The following is a 15129-nucleotide window of genomic DNA, read 5'->3' as shown; positions in this document are numbered from 1 at the left end:
TTTGCAAACCCTCTGCCCTGGCTGTGCCTCGGGCTCCCAGTGACCCCTACTAACTCACTCTGCCTGTGCCTCTCACTCACAGCCTTGCACCCACTCCTGCCCCTCTCCTCTACTCCCACCCCTGCCTGGGGGCTGGGCAGTCCCGGGGGGTGCTCTTCTCCTCACTGTCTGACTCTGGTATTTTCTCTGCCTAAGGTAACTCATACAGGTAGGAGGCAGGGAGACAGGGCCAGGGCAGCCGAAATGCCAGTGACCACTGGTCAAGACCCCCTCCTGGGCTACAGCTGGTGCCGTTAGAGCAGCAGAACCACCCAAGGCTCTGCCCAGGGGGGTCTCAGTTCCTTCTCTGAGCCCAGATTCTTGCCTGGAGAACCGAGGGCCAGGAACAAAACAGGTGCCATCATCCAGAGCGCAATAGTGAGAGCCTTTGGACAAACTTCGAGGGCACCCTCTGGGCCAAAGCCCCAAGGCTTTGTGTCTAAACCCATCTGGCAGCTGGTGAGGGACTCTTCAGGTATTGGCTTGGTCACTGCCTCACAATGTGTACATAACTAACTTTTTGATGGGCCTCCTTCTCTCTCTCTGTAAAACGAAGGGATTGGCCGAGGAGATGCTTATCAGGTTGGCCCTGGTGCACTTTGGACCTGGGCTCTAATAGAGGGATTTCTGGTAGCCTTGGCACCTGCTGGTCTGGGGTCAGGGCTGAGGGTGGAGGGGTTCTGTACACACTTCAAGGACCTGGGACTGGTCTCTGAACAGATGCCCTGCCTCAGTCGTCCTACCTCACCCTCCCTCTGGGCCTCCACCCGCTCCTTGGGCTCCTAGAGCAAGGCCAGGAGGAGGTAGCAGCAGCTCCATCTGGCCTGGGGCTGCCTGCACAGACAGACTGGGGTGACAGGGGAGGGGGGACTCTCTAACCTCCTCTGCATTGTCTCAGCTAATAACAGGGCTAATAAGGAGCCGCTTTTTCTAACCTAATTGTATTCAAACATTTTAGTTAATTCTCCATTCATATTTTAGCATAATGGGATGGAGTGCTCTCGGCACTTATGGAGATTAATGCAGAGAAAGAGTTCCAGCTGCTAAGGCAACGCTGGGCGACTAGCGCCCTCTTGTTCTGTGGGTACTGAGGAAGGAAGGAAGAGGCTGGCTCACCACGTCTACCTGCCATGGTCGCATCGCTGTGTGGATGACCTGTGGCCTTCTGTTGTCCCCTGTCCCTGGCGTCTCCACCCCCATCTTCCTGGGGGCCCAGAGGGCCACCTGAGCAAACAAAGTCATGGTTGGCTGGCCCATCTCTGGAAACAAAAATATGGCCTAATGCATCCTACATTGCATCAGAACACTTGGGACTGTCTGCCTCTCGGTTATCCACACCTCAAGGCTGATGCTGGAGCGCGGCAGCTGGTGAGGCTGAATGGGCAGCTCTTGGGCACTCTTCTTCCTTCGGCCTTTGGTGGGGGCTCACCCAGGCCACTCCTTGCCTCAGTTTACCTCTCTGTTGAATACTCCTGCATGGGAAAGAACAGTTATAACCAAGCTGGCCTGAGCCAAAGCTTCCTGCCGCCCCGGCACAGTCCTCAGAGGCTACAGCCCTGGCTGGCTTCCGCCGTAGACTTCCTGAGGGGGAAGAGCTGTCTGGGACCTGAGGTTGCCCCAAGGCCCCCATGCGGTGCCTCTTCTTTCTTTGTGGCTGCCTCTGATGACATGTATCCCCAACTTGGTGTGGCCTTTCCTCATACCTGGAGGAGGGGCCCCCTGTAATCTCCTGCCCCCAGATTTGTTCTGCCTGCTTAGTAGGTCAACCTGGTACCGTAATTTTTATAACTAAGTGGTTCACTAATTACAAGAGAAATATGATGCCTCTGACAGATCTCAGACAGTGCTTCCTGCTTCCAGCCCAGCCTTCAGGGGAAGCTGCCCTGGTCCCCAGGAGCAGACTGGGCACTGCCTCATTAGAAACTGGGTGAGCCCTGTGGCCTCCCCTCTGTCCTCTCCCGAATGAGGGTTCAGGAGTCCCAGGCTCTGCCCCCACCGCGGGAGGCCCTCTGAGCGGGTTGGTGCAGTCAGCCAAGAAGACATCCAATTTCCAATCTCCGGTTTTATCTCCAAATCCCAGCTCTGTTGTAATCTTCTCTGCTCCCCTCAAGAGTCTAAGCTCAGTAAAGGAGTAAGAGCCTTCACCTCTCCATTGATGGAGCTTCCTCTGAAGCCAATAAGATCAGTTGTTTTTCGTCTATTGATTGGACCTTACTGCAGAACACCAAGTCAAGGGTGTTACAAGGGGCTGCTGGATTTTGGAGGCTGCCTCGGGGAGGGGGCTCACCCGGTGTCTACTGTGGGTGGGGAGCTCCGCATGTCCTGACCCCTTCCGTGCCCAACCACAGCCAGTAGAACAAATGCTTGAAGGGGAAACACCAAGAGAGGGGCTCCTGCCCAAAAAGAGCAGTGCGTGGAACGTGAGGATGCTGATGACGCTGGAATGTTTCAGCTCTGGCACTAGAGGCTGGTGGCTGTCAGGGAGCGTGGGTGGAGGGGGCACAGTGGGCGGGGCCCAATGGCTGCTCTGTTCTCCCTGCTGCCCCACCAGAAGCCCAGTGCAAACCCTACTACTCAGACTACTCCCGCTTCCGGCTCCTCGTCCACCACCTGTGTACCAGCCACTACCTGGACCTCTTCATCACGGGTGTCATTGGGCTGAACGTGGTCACTATGGCCATGGAGCACTACCAGCAGCCCCAGGTAGGACTGAGTGACTGGCCATCCGGGCCCCACCTCCAGTCATGAGCCTGTGGGTGAAGCTAACCCAGCCTGAATCAGGGCCCCTCAGGCGAGTGCTTGGCCCCCTACAGGGGATCCTCTTGTACCACTTGCAGGGACTCGTGAAGGTCAGTCTTGTCTTGGTTTTACAGATGAGGACACTGAGGCTCAGAGAGGTTAGTTGACTTGACCGACTAACTGGGAAGTGAAGGACCTGGATTCTTCACCCAGCAGATATTTGTTACCTTAAATAAATAAAGATGTTCAGTGTTCTTGACCTGTGAGGATAAAGAAGGCAGATCTGTGCCCACCCTTTTGGAATTTAGATTCTAGTCAATATCCAGCTCCAAACCTCACCTGTGATCTTCGAATCAGCTTCCATCATCTGCCTTCCACATCTTTGTTTTCCCATCTGTAAAACAGGAACATTGAATTGACAATGCAAAAGGCCCCTTTCATTTCTAGCATTCTGTGCCTTCCAGCACATTCTAATGTGATCTCCTCACCATCCCTCAAGGAGAGAGATCTTTCAACACAGAGTTTGGATCATACACGTGAATGATAAACCTACTCTATCCTAGAGTGGTGGCCAATGATCAGCCATCATGGTGAGAAGGGAGGAAAGTTCCCCTTAGACTCACACTGTCTCCCTGATCTGGGAGGAATGATAGAAGGATCAGGACGGGCATCTTCCCTGGGCCTTAAGAGATCTTGCGTCTTGCCCCCATCCCTGCCAGATCCTGGATGAGGCTCTGAAGATCTGCAACTATATCTTCACTGTCATCTTTGTCTTGGAGTCAGTTTTCAAACTGGTGGCCTTTGGCTTTCGACGGTTCTTCCAGGACAGGTAAAGGGGAGTGGGGGATGAGGGATGGAGGAGTGGGCACATGTTTCCCAGGGAGATGCCCCAGAGGATCTAGTGCCTGAAGACCTTTCTTGACTCTTGGGGTTCAGACTCCACTCCAGGACCTACCCAGGGCAAATGGTGCAGTGTGGGTGGGGGCCTGGGAGATGGGAGGGGAGAGAGGGAGCTTGGCAAGAAAGGGCCTGGGGACAGCGAAAATCAGTGTGGCCTAGACTGGAGCCAGACTGCCTGGACCAGATCTGAATCCTGGCTCCATCACTTAGAAGCTGGTAACTTTGGGTAAGTTACTTAAGTTACTTAATCTCTCTCAGTTTCTTCAGCCATAGAATGGGATATAATAACTGTATCTACATCACAGAGTTGTGAAGATTTTGAGTTCCTATTTGTAAAGTCTATCAAATAGCATTTGACACAGAGCAAAACCGTATAAGTACTAGATAAAAAAGCAAATGAATAAAAATGAAAAGCAGAGGCCCTAGAACTAAAGTCCTAATCCTACCTGTGGTACCAACTGGCTGTGTGACCGTAGCTAAAGCACACCTTCTCTGCAGGAGGGCAAGGCTGGACAGGCTGACCTCCACTCTCCTTTCTGTGGCTGAGAATGTGCCACTCATGTTGCCACAACTACCCCCTCCTCTGCAGTGCCCCCTTCAGGGAGCTGTGTCCTGGGCTTTCAGGTGGAACCAACTGGACCTGGCCATTGTGCTGCTGTCTATCATGGGCATCACACTGGAGGAGATTGAGGTCAATGCCTCGCTGCCCATCAACCCCACCATCATCCGCATCATGAGGGTGCTGCGTATTGCCCGAGGTCAGTGCCGGCTGCCTACCCACCATGGCCACTCTTCCAGGGTGACCTGCTCAAGGGGAGATAGCAGAGGTCAGCTCTGACTGGCTAGGGAGGAGGTGGGTGTGGGTTCCATCAGCCTTTCTTCTAGCCTCTGCCAAAGGGGAAGGGTGGGGGTGAAGCCATGGCAGCCTGGCTGGCTGGGGCTGGCCATCCCACCAGCCCCAGCCCCGGCCCTGGCCCTGGCTCCACCAGCTGTGTGACCTGGGACCTAGAGGGGCTAGCTCATGACATTGTCCTGTTCTGCAGTGCTAAAGCTACTGAAGATGGCTGTGGGCATGCGGGCACTGCTGGACACAGTGATGCAGGCCCTGCCCCAGGTAGCTGGGAGGGGGGAGTGGGCGGGAGGGGTCCTCTCGGGAAGGAGAGCGTGCTCTCCGAAGGGGTGGGGGAAGCTGGCTCGGAGATCTAGCGGCACCTTTTCCATCGCTTTTCCTCTTTTCCAGGTGGGGAACTTGGGACTTCTCTTCATGTTGTTGTTTTTCATCTTTGCAGCTCTGGGCGTGGAGCTCTTTGGAGACCTGGGTGAGTTGGGGCAGGGAGGGCAGAGGAGCCAGGGTCGGAGACTCAGGGACTCCTGGGCTAACTCAAGCCTCTCTCCGCTTCCCTCCTCCTCAGAGTGTGATGAGACACACCCCTGCGAGGGCCTGGGCCGGCATGCCACCTTTCGGAACTTTGGCATGGCCTTCTTGACCCTCTTCCGAGTCTCCACAGGAGACAACTGGAATGGCATCATGAAGGTGAGAGCCCCCCACAGTGAGGCCCCTCCCAGGGCTGGCTCTGGCCTCAAGGAGATGGCCCCACTTCTTGGCTCAGGTTAAACTCGATGTGAATAAAAGCATGTAACCTTCTACCCTCCATGCTGGAACCCTCTGGGACTCCCTCTCCCCAGGACATTCTCTAACTCACACTTCCCAGGACAGTGGCTCATGCTCTTCTGCCCCTCGGACACCATCACTCCCTCCCCCTGCCCTTCCTTATCCCCCTGCAAAGCTCTGTGACACTGGACATCTGACTTCCTGTGAAAGCTCTGTCCACTGTCCTCCCAACCTCACTCCTCTAACCTGCCTCTCCAGGACACCCTCCGGGACTGCGACCAGGAGTCCACCTGCTACAACACGGTCATCTCCCCTATCTACTTCGTGTCCTTCGTGCTGACAGCCCAGTTTGTGCTGGTCAACGTGGTCATTGCCGTGCTGATGAAGCATCTGGAGGAGAGCAACAAGGAGGCCAAGGAGGAAGCTGAGCTGGAGGCTGAACTGGAGCTAGAGATGAAGACGCTCAGCCCACAAGCCCCCTCACCACTGGGCAGCCCCTTCCTCTGGCCTGGGGTCAAGGGCCCCGACAGCCCTAGCAGCCCCAAACCTGGGGCCCCACATGCCACACCCCACACTGGAGCAGCCTCCCACTTCTCCCTGGAGCACCCCATGGTGAGCAGAGAACCCCTCCTCCGCCTCTAGGGAATGTGGAACAGAGACGGGTGGTGTGGGTGCTCAGCAGCTCGGCGGGTGGATGGTGTACAGGGCCCGGGCAGCACGCAGACCCTAGGGCTCCTCCGGAATCCCCTGACCCTCCTGCCTTGATGTGGAGAGGTAAGCAGGCCCTTGCCTGTCCCCAGAGACGGCTGCCCACACTCGCAGTGTGGGGCCACCCCAGCAAGCCGTCGTCACACTTGCTGGCTCCTCCGTCCTGGTACATCCAGCTTGGCTGGGACTTCCCTTCCTGGCTTCTAGGCTCAAGGTTGTTTTCTGTTTCCTACCTGTTTCTCTCTTACCCTTGCCCTGATTTTGCCGAACTTCTTTCCTTCCCCACCCTCAACCTGCCTGATGCCATCTCTTAATCTTTTTTCCTGATCTTTTCTTTCTTTCCCCTTCTCTCCCTCTGGGCTCTTCTCATTTTCCATCTCCTATCTGTCCTTCCTCCTCCCACACCTCTGTCTTCCCCACCTTGCCCACTGCCCCCTTTCTCTGTCTCTCTGTTGTTATTGTTATGTGTGCGCGCATGTGTGTACATATATGTGACCTCTTTTTCTCTGTCTCTTCTCAACCCCTGCCATGACACTTCCCATCACTGCCCCTCTGACCCTCACTCCCCTGACTCTTTGGCTCCCCTTATGGGCTGGTCCTCCCCAGGACAGACAGCTGTTTGACACCATATCCCTGCTGATCCAGGGCTCCCTGGATGGGGAGCTGAAGCTGATGGACGAGCTGGCAGGCCCAGGGGGCCAGCCCTCTGCCTTCCCTCCTGCCCGCAGCCCAGGCGGCTCCGACCCACAGGTTACTGCGTCCCTGTGCCGTGCCCCTTCCCCTGACTGTGCTGGGCTGTGCCATGCTGTGCCATGCTTCTGGGGAGGTGGGGGTGTTTCCTGCCCACTGGGTGTCTGGGGAAAGAACAGCTTTGCCTCAGCTGAACCTTGGGCCTGGCAAGAGGTGGCCAGGGGTTCTTCAGGCTGAGATCCACCTCTGGAACACATAGTTGGAAGGTAGTGATGCTGAGATAACACTAATGAGGGAGAAGATTAGATGGAGGAGGGGTTTGGAGAGGGCAATCGTAAGAAAGAACCTGGAAGAAAAGAGGAGCAGAAGACGAGTTGGCAGTGGGTTAGCAGATGGTTAGAGTGATGAACGAGATCCAGGGGAGAGGTGCTGTGGGGGTGAGTGCGGGTGGCCAGGGGACCCACTGAGGGACATGTCTTAGGCCACAGTCTGCTCCTTCTCTGCATCCACTGCCCTCCCCACTAGTTCTCTGTTTGGTGGCCTTTTAAACTATGGAAACCGCTGGGCATGGTGGATGCTATCTGTAGCCAGTGGCTTCTGACCTGGCCCTGAGAGGGGATGGAAGGCTCCGGCCAGGAGTGGGTTCAAGGACCTTGTTTGAAATAGGACTTGGCTTCTTCCCTAAGCCCTGCATCTTCCCACAGCAGTACATGTTTTTCTCCTCCAATCCCATCTCAGTGCGGTCTTCTGCTTCTTGGGGTCCTCTTCCTTCTCCTCTTAGGACCTGTCTCGCCACCTTTGATCCCCTCCACTTGGAGGTGCACCCCAAAACCCTCCTCCTAAGTCAGGGACTGCAGGAAAGCCCCCGGTAGACCCAGAGTGGAAGCAAGGAGACAGATTTCAGCTGGAGATAGAAAGCCTAGTGTTCCATGGGCCATGATGGATGATGGGGTGGGCAAGCAGGTTCCCAGTACCTGGGACACCTGTTAGCCTGATCAAAGAGATGGACGGTGATCCTTAAATAGGAAGGGACCTTGCTCTAGGGTTCCTGACCTCTTGTTGGATTCAGTCTCAGATAGACTATAGGGTCCTGAACCTGGCAATGACCTAGAATGATCCCTGGGAGATCAAGTCCCTTCCTGAGTCCTCTCATCCTGAAGGAAGGTCATGGGGAAAGGTGCTGGGGGAGAAGATGTTGAGAAGATGACCACACAGTCACCTCACCTGGGAGGCACGGCCCCACTCTCCCCCAGGGTCCTGCAGGCACTGAAGCCTAGCTGCAGATCTCAGGTGAGCCAGCCAGATGGTGTAGTAGCCCAACTGAGTGTGCCCATTTCAGACCAGCGAGAGGAGAGCCCTCCCAGAACCCAGGCTGGAGAGGGCAGGCGGAGGAGGGCCCAGGAGGGGAGATGCCAGAATTTGGGGGCAGGCCAAGTCCTGCCAGGCTTTTGGATGCAGAGAGAAGAGGCAGAAAGCGGTCGTCAGGCTGGCAGCTTTGTCCCCAGCACCCCCTACGCTGCTCTGTCTTGCTGGGAGCAGAGAGGCGCTTTGCGGGCCTTTCTTCATTTTTTTTTTTTTCTGGTATCTTCTTTATAAGAGTCAGAAGCCTTCCCAGCTCCCTGCTCCCTCCCTGGATGGTGGTAATGTGGGAGGGGCTGTCAAGATTCCTGCAGCATCTTTAGAACGTGTTTCTGTGTCTCCTCGCTTTGTCAGTGTCTGCTCCAGCTCTGTGGTGCCTGTGCAGCCTCTCTGATCAGAGCAGGGGTTTGAAGTGGGGGGAGGGGAGGTGCTCTCAGTTTACTTGGGAAAGGGGTGGGAAGAGAAAGGAGGGCCTTTCTCCTTATGCTCTGTGAACAATGGGAATAGAGGGGCTCTGTGTGCGTGTGTGTGCATGTGTGTGCGTGCACATGTGAGAGAGCGCACTGTCCTGGTTTCTTATGCCTGATCATCTCTCTCCCTGTCTAGATCCCTCTAGCTGAGATGGAGGCTCTGTCTTTGACGTCAGAGATTGTGTCTGAACTGTCCTGCTCTCTAGCTCTGACGGATGACTGTTTGCCTGATGACACTCACACACTCTTACTTAGTGCCCTGGAGAGCAATGTACATACACACAGCCCCCCACTGCTCCCCAGTCCCCCAGGGGCGGGCTGGCTGCGGGGGCTCCAGGTCCCTCCCCCCTCACTCTGCTGTCAGCCCTACCCAGAGGCAGCACTTAGCGCCCCAGTCTTTACTAAGGTCCCCCACTGTGGACAAAGAAATAAGATTCAACTGGGCCTTGCCCAGAGGGCCCAGGGCAGCAGTTGTGAAAGGGTTAATCCAGATACCCAAGAGTGACAGAGCTCAAAACAGAAGTGTCATCAGGCAGCTGACCAACGTGCCTGTCTGGCCACAGAGTTGGTTTTTGTATTTGGAGCCCCATGCAGGCCAGCCCTCCCCCTTCCCTGCACCCCTCCTTCCCACCTCCCCTCTTCCCACCTCCCCTCAACATGAGCCATTCACCACCATGCAGTGGGTGAGAGCCACATCTCTGCTGCTACCACCATGCCCTTCTCCACCTGGGGGGGGTGGGCGTTCCTGTCTCCCCTGTCACTGTCCCTGGGTGTCCCCACGTCCTGAGGGGCTTCTTTGTGTTCTGACAGCTTCTCCACTTTTACCCAGCTCTCCCATCCACATCTAACAGTGAGCAGCCCCCTCCTCCCTACCTTCCCCTCCTCTTGGAACTTAAGGAGGGACAGGGGCCCATTTCTCACAGCAGGGCTCTGCTGACCATAGATTCAGGGTCCCTGGTGGTCTTGGAGTGGTTGGCAGAAGTGGAGTCTGGGTCTGAGAGAGGAAGCAGAGATCCAGACTGTTTTCTGACAGTCATTCTCAGGCCTGCTGGGACTACTTACCTGGCTGAATCTGCAAGGGGACAGGAATCTACGGCCTCTCTGAGAACTAAGAATGGACGTGAGAACTAGGAATGAGAACTAGAGATGGAGAAATCTCTTGGGAACAAATCTTGTTTCCCTCCATCTGGGGTCAAAAGCTGATGACTGCCTTTCTTTGAAATACGATTTAAAAAATCCACTCTCATCTCTAGTCTGTCCACTAAGAGAGGACCTGAGACCACGGTATCCAGGCCTTGCTCACCACCCACCACCTGCCAGAGTCATTGTTTAATTAAAGAGAGGTGGGGGGTAAACCAGCTGTGACCCATCCCCTTAGTGATCATCCATCATTCAGCTCACATTAACCCAGCCCTTGTCTAGTGCTGGGTGCTGCGGCTGCGTTAAGAACTGGATGATGAAACAGCCTCTGTTCTGCAGGGAGTCTCTAGCTGCCTCCTCTTCTACTCATTGGGAAGGTTCTCCTCCACTCATCAATCCCCCCCAGCCCCAGCACAGTAATTGAGATAGGGAGTATGTGCGTGTTAAGTCACTTCAGTCGTGTCCGACTCTTTGTGACCCTATGGACTGTAGCCTGCCAGGCTCCTCTGTCCACGAGATTCTCCAGGCAATCTCCAGGTGGGATGCTGGGGGCAGGTGGTGCTATTAGCTTTTAACTCTCCACTGTGCAGCTTCAGAGCCTCTCAGTGAGGCCTTGAGTATGAGTTCTTGGGCTGCCTGCAGGGCTGGGGGCTGGGGGCTGCTCTCCGTCCTTTGAACACCTCCTCACCTCTCCGTCATCCCCAGTGGGAAGCTCCAAGATGTAGTATGAATAGTTTTCTGGGGGCAGGGCATCCTCCTACCCACTTCCTCTCTGTGTTTAGAAGGCTCATCCATGTGTCTGGTCCTTCTCCCCAACCACATTCATCCCATCACCACTTTGTCCAGGGAGGGGATGGGGGCCAGGGTCTGGGTGGGGTGGTGGGCTTCTGATTCCCATCGCCAAGCTCTGCCTCAGTTACCCAATCTGATGCCCCTCTTCCTCCTACACCCCGCCCCCGGCCCCGGCCCTATTCCTTTTGCAGATGGAGTCCCACCCTGAGGAGGTGCCTGTCATGCTGGGACCAGATCTGCTGACTGTGCGGAAGTCTGGGGTCAGCCGAACGCACTCTCTGCCCAATGACAGCTACATGTGCCGGGATGGGAGCACTGCCGAGGGGTCCCTGGGACACAGGGGCTGGGGGCTCCCCAGAGCTCAGTCAGGTACCAAGGCTGGGGGCAGGCCTGCTTGGCTCACACTGGGAGATCCGCCCTTGCCTAAGCTCAGTCCTGCCCTCTGGAAGTAGGGGTACTGAGGCAGCCAAAGAGGCCTATCCTACCTCTGAGGAGCCCCCAGCCTGAAGGGGTCAGCTGCTCCTGCCTGAGGGAGCCCCCAGCCTGAGGGAAGTGGCTTTCAATCCAGGGTGGGGATGGGGTGGTGAAAGCAGAGGCCCCAGTTGGGGGAGAGTGGACAGTGGATGGGAGGGACTCAGGTGGGGGTCAGCACATTGACTGTCCAGGTCTTCTCTCTCCCCCCCACCTCCCCTCACAGGCTCCATCTTGTCCGTCCATTCCCAGCCAGCAGACACCAGCTACATCCCGCAGCTTCCCAAAGATGCACCCCATCTGCTCCAGCCCCATAGTGCTCCCACCTGGGGCACCATCCCCAAATTGCCCCCACCAGGCCGCTCCCCTTTGGCTCAGAGGCCACTCAGGCGCCAGGTGAGCTGGTATAGTGGGTGGGTACGGGCCGGGACTGGCCTCTCTGTTGGGAATCCTAGGCTGTTGGTGATGATGAGGCTTGCCACTTCCATTCTCCCAGCAAACATTTATTGTGTGCCAATGACGTGTCAGACAGAGTTCTAGATGCTGGGGACACAACTCTAGGCACAGCAAAGTGGTCTGTGTCCCCTTGGGGACACAGAAGAGGCCAGAGACCAGAGAGGGTCATGGTTGTCCAGGGACACATGTCAGGTTGGAGACAGAACCTGAGTCTCTGGATTCCCTTTCCATGTGCAGAGTTGCCCCATGATTCTCTGTACTTGTAGACCTAGCTAAGGGGCACAAGGCATGTTTTGGGTGTTTCCACTTTTGGTGACTCCCAGGGCCCACCTTCCAGATCCCACACTCAAGGAGCACAGAACAGAGGCTCGGGTAGCCAGGTGAGGCTTGTCTGCCCCCCTGTGACAAGGCCACTGCTCATGATGTGTGTGTCCCATGTGTGAGAATAGCTACATGAGCATCTGCTTCAGTCCATCATCACCTTTGGGAGAAGGCACAGTCCTCATCTGCTTCGCAAATATTCACTAAGCAGCCTCCATGTCTGGGCACTGGGGACAGGGACAAATGAGACAACCCCTGCCCTCTGGAGCCCGTGGTATAAGAGCAGAGACAACTACCCCATCAGGTCACTGCAGCAACAGGGTGCTCACCTGTGTGGTGCAGCAGAGAGCAGAAGAGGAAGAAGTCAGTTTTACTTTGGGGTAAAGATGGTCGATGGACATGAGTTTGAGTAAACTTCGGGAGCTGGTGATGGACAGGGAGGCCTGGCGTGCTGCGATTCATGGGGTCGCAAAGAGTTGGACACGACTGAGCGACTGAACTGAACTGAAAGTTGGTCGGGTATTACATCACAGAGTACTTGAGCCCATAAAGTCAAAGGATGCTTGCCATTTGGGAAGGGTGTGTAAGGCCAAAGAAATAGCCTGTGCAGAGGCTGGGAGGTGTGAAGGAGACAGCTGGGGAGCAGAGCTGGCCCAGTGCTTTCTGCGATCGCATGGGCTGGGAGCTGTATGGAGCAATTCCTGCAGGCCTGGGGGTGGGGACACAATGGACAACAGAGGGCAAATAGTGCATAACCCCTATCCCCCAGTAAAAGCAGACACTGAGAGCCCCTGCTTAAGGTGGTCCTGCAACTCCTTGGAGGGGAAGGAGGGGTTGTCTGACCTGCCAGGTGGGACAGTTCATGGGGGAGAGGAAGCCTGCAGGCTGAGCCCTCTCCCCACCCCATACAGGCAGCAATAAGGACGGATTCCCTGGACATTCAGGGCCTGGGCAGCAGGGAAGACCTGCTGTCAGAGGTGAGTGGGCCCTCCCCACCGCTGGCCCGGGCATCCTCCTTTTGGGGCCGCTCCAGCACCCAGGCTCAGCAGCATTCCCGCAGCCAGAGCAAGATCTTGAAGCACATGCCCCCATCAGCCCCCCGCCCAGGCCCAGAACCCACGTGGGGGAAGGGCCCACCAGAGACCAGAAGCAGCTTAGAGCTGGACACGGAGCTGAGCTGGATTTCAGGAGACCTCCTGCCCACGGACAGCCAGGAGGAAGCCCCGTCCCCACGGGACCTGAAGAAGTGCTACAGCGTGGAGGCCCAGAGCTGCCCGCGCCGGCCTGCGTCCTGGCTGGATGAACAGAGGAGGCACTCCATCGCAGTCAGCTGCCTGGACAGTGGCTCCCAACCCCACCTGGGCCCCGATCCCTCCAGCCTTGGAGGTCAGCCTCTAGGGGGAGCTGGGAGCCGGCCCAAGAAGAAACTCAGCCCACCCAGTATCTCCATAGACCCCCCAGAGAGCCAGAGCCAGGGCCCTCGGCCCCCACCCAGCCCTGGTGTCTGCCTCCGCCGGAGGGCTCCGTCCAGCGACTCCAAGGATCCCTTGGCCTCCGGCCCTCCCGACAGCATGGCTGCCTTGCCCTCCCCAAAGAAAGACGTGCTGAGTCTCTCCGGTTTATCCTCTGACCCAGCAGACCTGGACCCCTGAGCCCTGCCCCACTCTCCCACTCACCTCTCTCCACTGGGTGCCAAATCCTAGCTCCTCCTCCTGGGCTGTATTCCTGAAAGGTTCCACATGGGCACCGAGGAGGTGCTCCTCCTTGCCTCAGTGGCGCTGGGCACCGGCAAGCAGAATTTCCAGAGTTAACAGCAGCAGCCCCGGCTCTGGACAGCCCTGGCCACCTTGGCTCCAAGCGGAGAGAGAGGCCCAGCAGAGCTGAGGTTCCCGACACCAGGAGCTGTTGGGAGAAAGCAATACGTTTGTGCAGAATCTCTATGTATATTCTATTTTATTAAATTAATTGAATCTAGTATTTGCGGGATGTACGACATTTTGTGACTGAAGAGATTTGTTTCCTTCTGCTTTTATGTGTCTCAGAATATTTTTGAGGCGAAGGCGTCTGTCTCTTGGCTATTTTAACCTAAAATAACTAGTCTAGTTATGTTCCCTCTTCTTGCAAAGCACAAGCTGGGATTGAGAGTGCATTACAGCCTTGACGGGGGCCCATCTTCAGTGGAGAGCAAGAACCATTTTGGAAACTGTAATGTAACTTATTTTTTTCCTTTAATCTTGTCATCATTTTCTGTAGGGAAAAAAAAAGAAAAAAAAGATTTTACAAATGAAATGGAACCTTTTTATATATACATACATACATATCTATATCTATAATAAAGTAATTTTCCAAAATAAAAAGTTAATCACGGTCCAGAGTAAAAGCCAAAGAGACAGTTAGGCATTTCCAGATGGCACTGGACAAAGATTCCTGGAGATGGGGAGTGGGTGGTGGGGAGGGAAGGGGTCAGAGCTGCCTGTGTGTGTGTGTGTGTGTGTGTGTGTGAATACCCAGAGTGTGTGTGTGTGTGTGTGTGTGTGTGTTAATACCCAGAGAGAGAGGATATAGCCTGGCCGCCCAGGGGTGAGGGAAGAGAGAATCCCCTCTGTTGGTGGCAGGTTGGACAAGCAGGGTATACTCCTGCTCCTATCAAAGCTTTATCGTTTCCTCTTAGCCAGGCAGCTCTGTGAATGTGAGTGATGCCAAATTAACTCTTATTTCTGCTGACAGCTATCAGCCCCGCATTGAAAGCTGGAAATTGGCATAATGAAGCTGTTTTTGTTTAATGAGGCTGACTGAGGCTGGGGGAGGCATCTCAGCTGCTGTAATGGAGATTGGGGGGTGCTTGCGGGGAGGAGGCAAGTGCTTCTGCGTTTTCCTTCCTCAGGCTTCAGCCAGGGTGACCTGAGTGGTCTGGGCTTCAGCCTATTGCCCTGGGGGGGGGGGGGGGTTGGGGGGGCACCAAGAGGGCCCTGGCACTGCAGGAACTGCCCCATTAGGGCTGGCAATGGGATTAAGCCATATAAACAGTGAGCTACTCCCTCCTAAGATGAAGGAGCCAGGGCTGGGACCTCTCAGTGGAGTTGATAGGGAGATGGCCCCCTGGGGGGTGATAAATGAGCATCGTCAAGGTGTTTACACTGGCTGCTGCTGCCTGCCCAGTGGGAACCCTATGAGGGGCGGGGTGGGGTGGGGGGGTGAAGGCAGCCAGGCAGTCTGACGGGGGGAGGAGGTGGGGAGGAGGAGGCGCCAGCAGCATAGCCCAGAAGAACCTCCTTTCTGGTACTACCATAGGCAATATTCTTTTGTCTGAAACAAAATAATGTCATGGTGCCAAGGGCACTAACCACAGGCTCAGCCAGTCTGTCCCTGCCAGCCACCCCCGAATATCCGCCTCAGCCCCACTCCTCTGAACACCCTTAACCCCTTACCCCT

The 15129-nt window shown here is 55.8% G+C and overlaps 1 protein-coding gene across 19 annotated transcripts in view; it reads left to right on the top strand.

The window, feature by feature from the left end:
- Window positions 1-13671, top strand: part of CACNA1G (calcium voltage-gated channel subunit alpha1 G) — a 62294-nt gene extending 48623 nt beyond the window's left edge. For 8 of the 19 annotated variants that reach the window (XM_043904164.1, XM_043904161.1, XM_043904163.1 and 5 more), the window contains 10 exons: window positions 2591-2742; window positions 3498-3607; window positions 4303-4436; window positions 4722-4792; window positions 4919-4997; window positions 5091-5212; window positions 5549-5902; window positions 10641-10818; window positions 11147-11316; window positions 12609-13671. In XM_043904164.1, the coding sequence (XP_043760099.1) occupies window positions 2591-2742; window positions 3498-3607; window positions 4303-4436; window positions 4722-4792; window positions 4919-4997; window positions 5091-5212; window positions 5549-5902; window positions 10641-10818; window positions 11147-11316; window positions 12609-13349 (2111 nt within the window). In that variant the 3' untranslated portion in view covers window positions 13350-13671. Of the gene's footprint in view, window positions 1-2590; window positions 2743-3497; window positions 3608-4302; window positions 4437-4721; window positions 4793-4918; window positions 4998-5090; window positions 5213-5548; window positions 5903-6604; window positions 10553-10640; window positions 10819-11146; window positions 11317-12608 lie in introns of those variants that run through there. The other 11 variants (XM_043904172.1, XM_043904170.1, XM_043904171.1 and 8 more) reach the window with 7 other exon arrangements.
- Window positions 13672-15129: the final 1458 nt, after the last annotated feature.

Source organism: Cervus elaphus, chromosome 5 (genome assembly GCF_910594005.1).
Source record: "Cervus elaphus chromosome 5, mCerEla1.1, whole genome shotgun sequence".
Lineage (NCBI taxonomy): Eukaryota > Metazoa > Chordata > Mammalia > Artiodactyla > Cervidae > Cervus > Cervus elaphus.
This window is presented reverse-complemented; position numbering and strand designations above follow the sequence as displayed.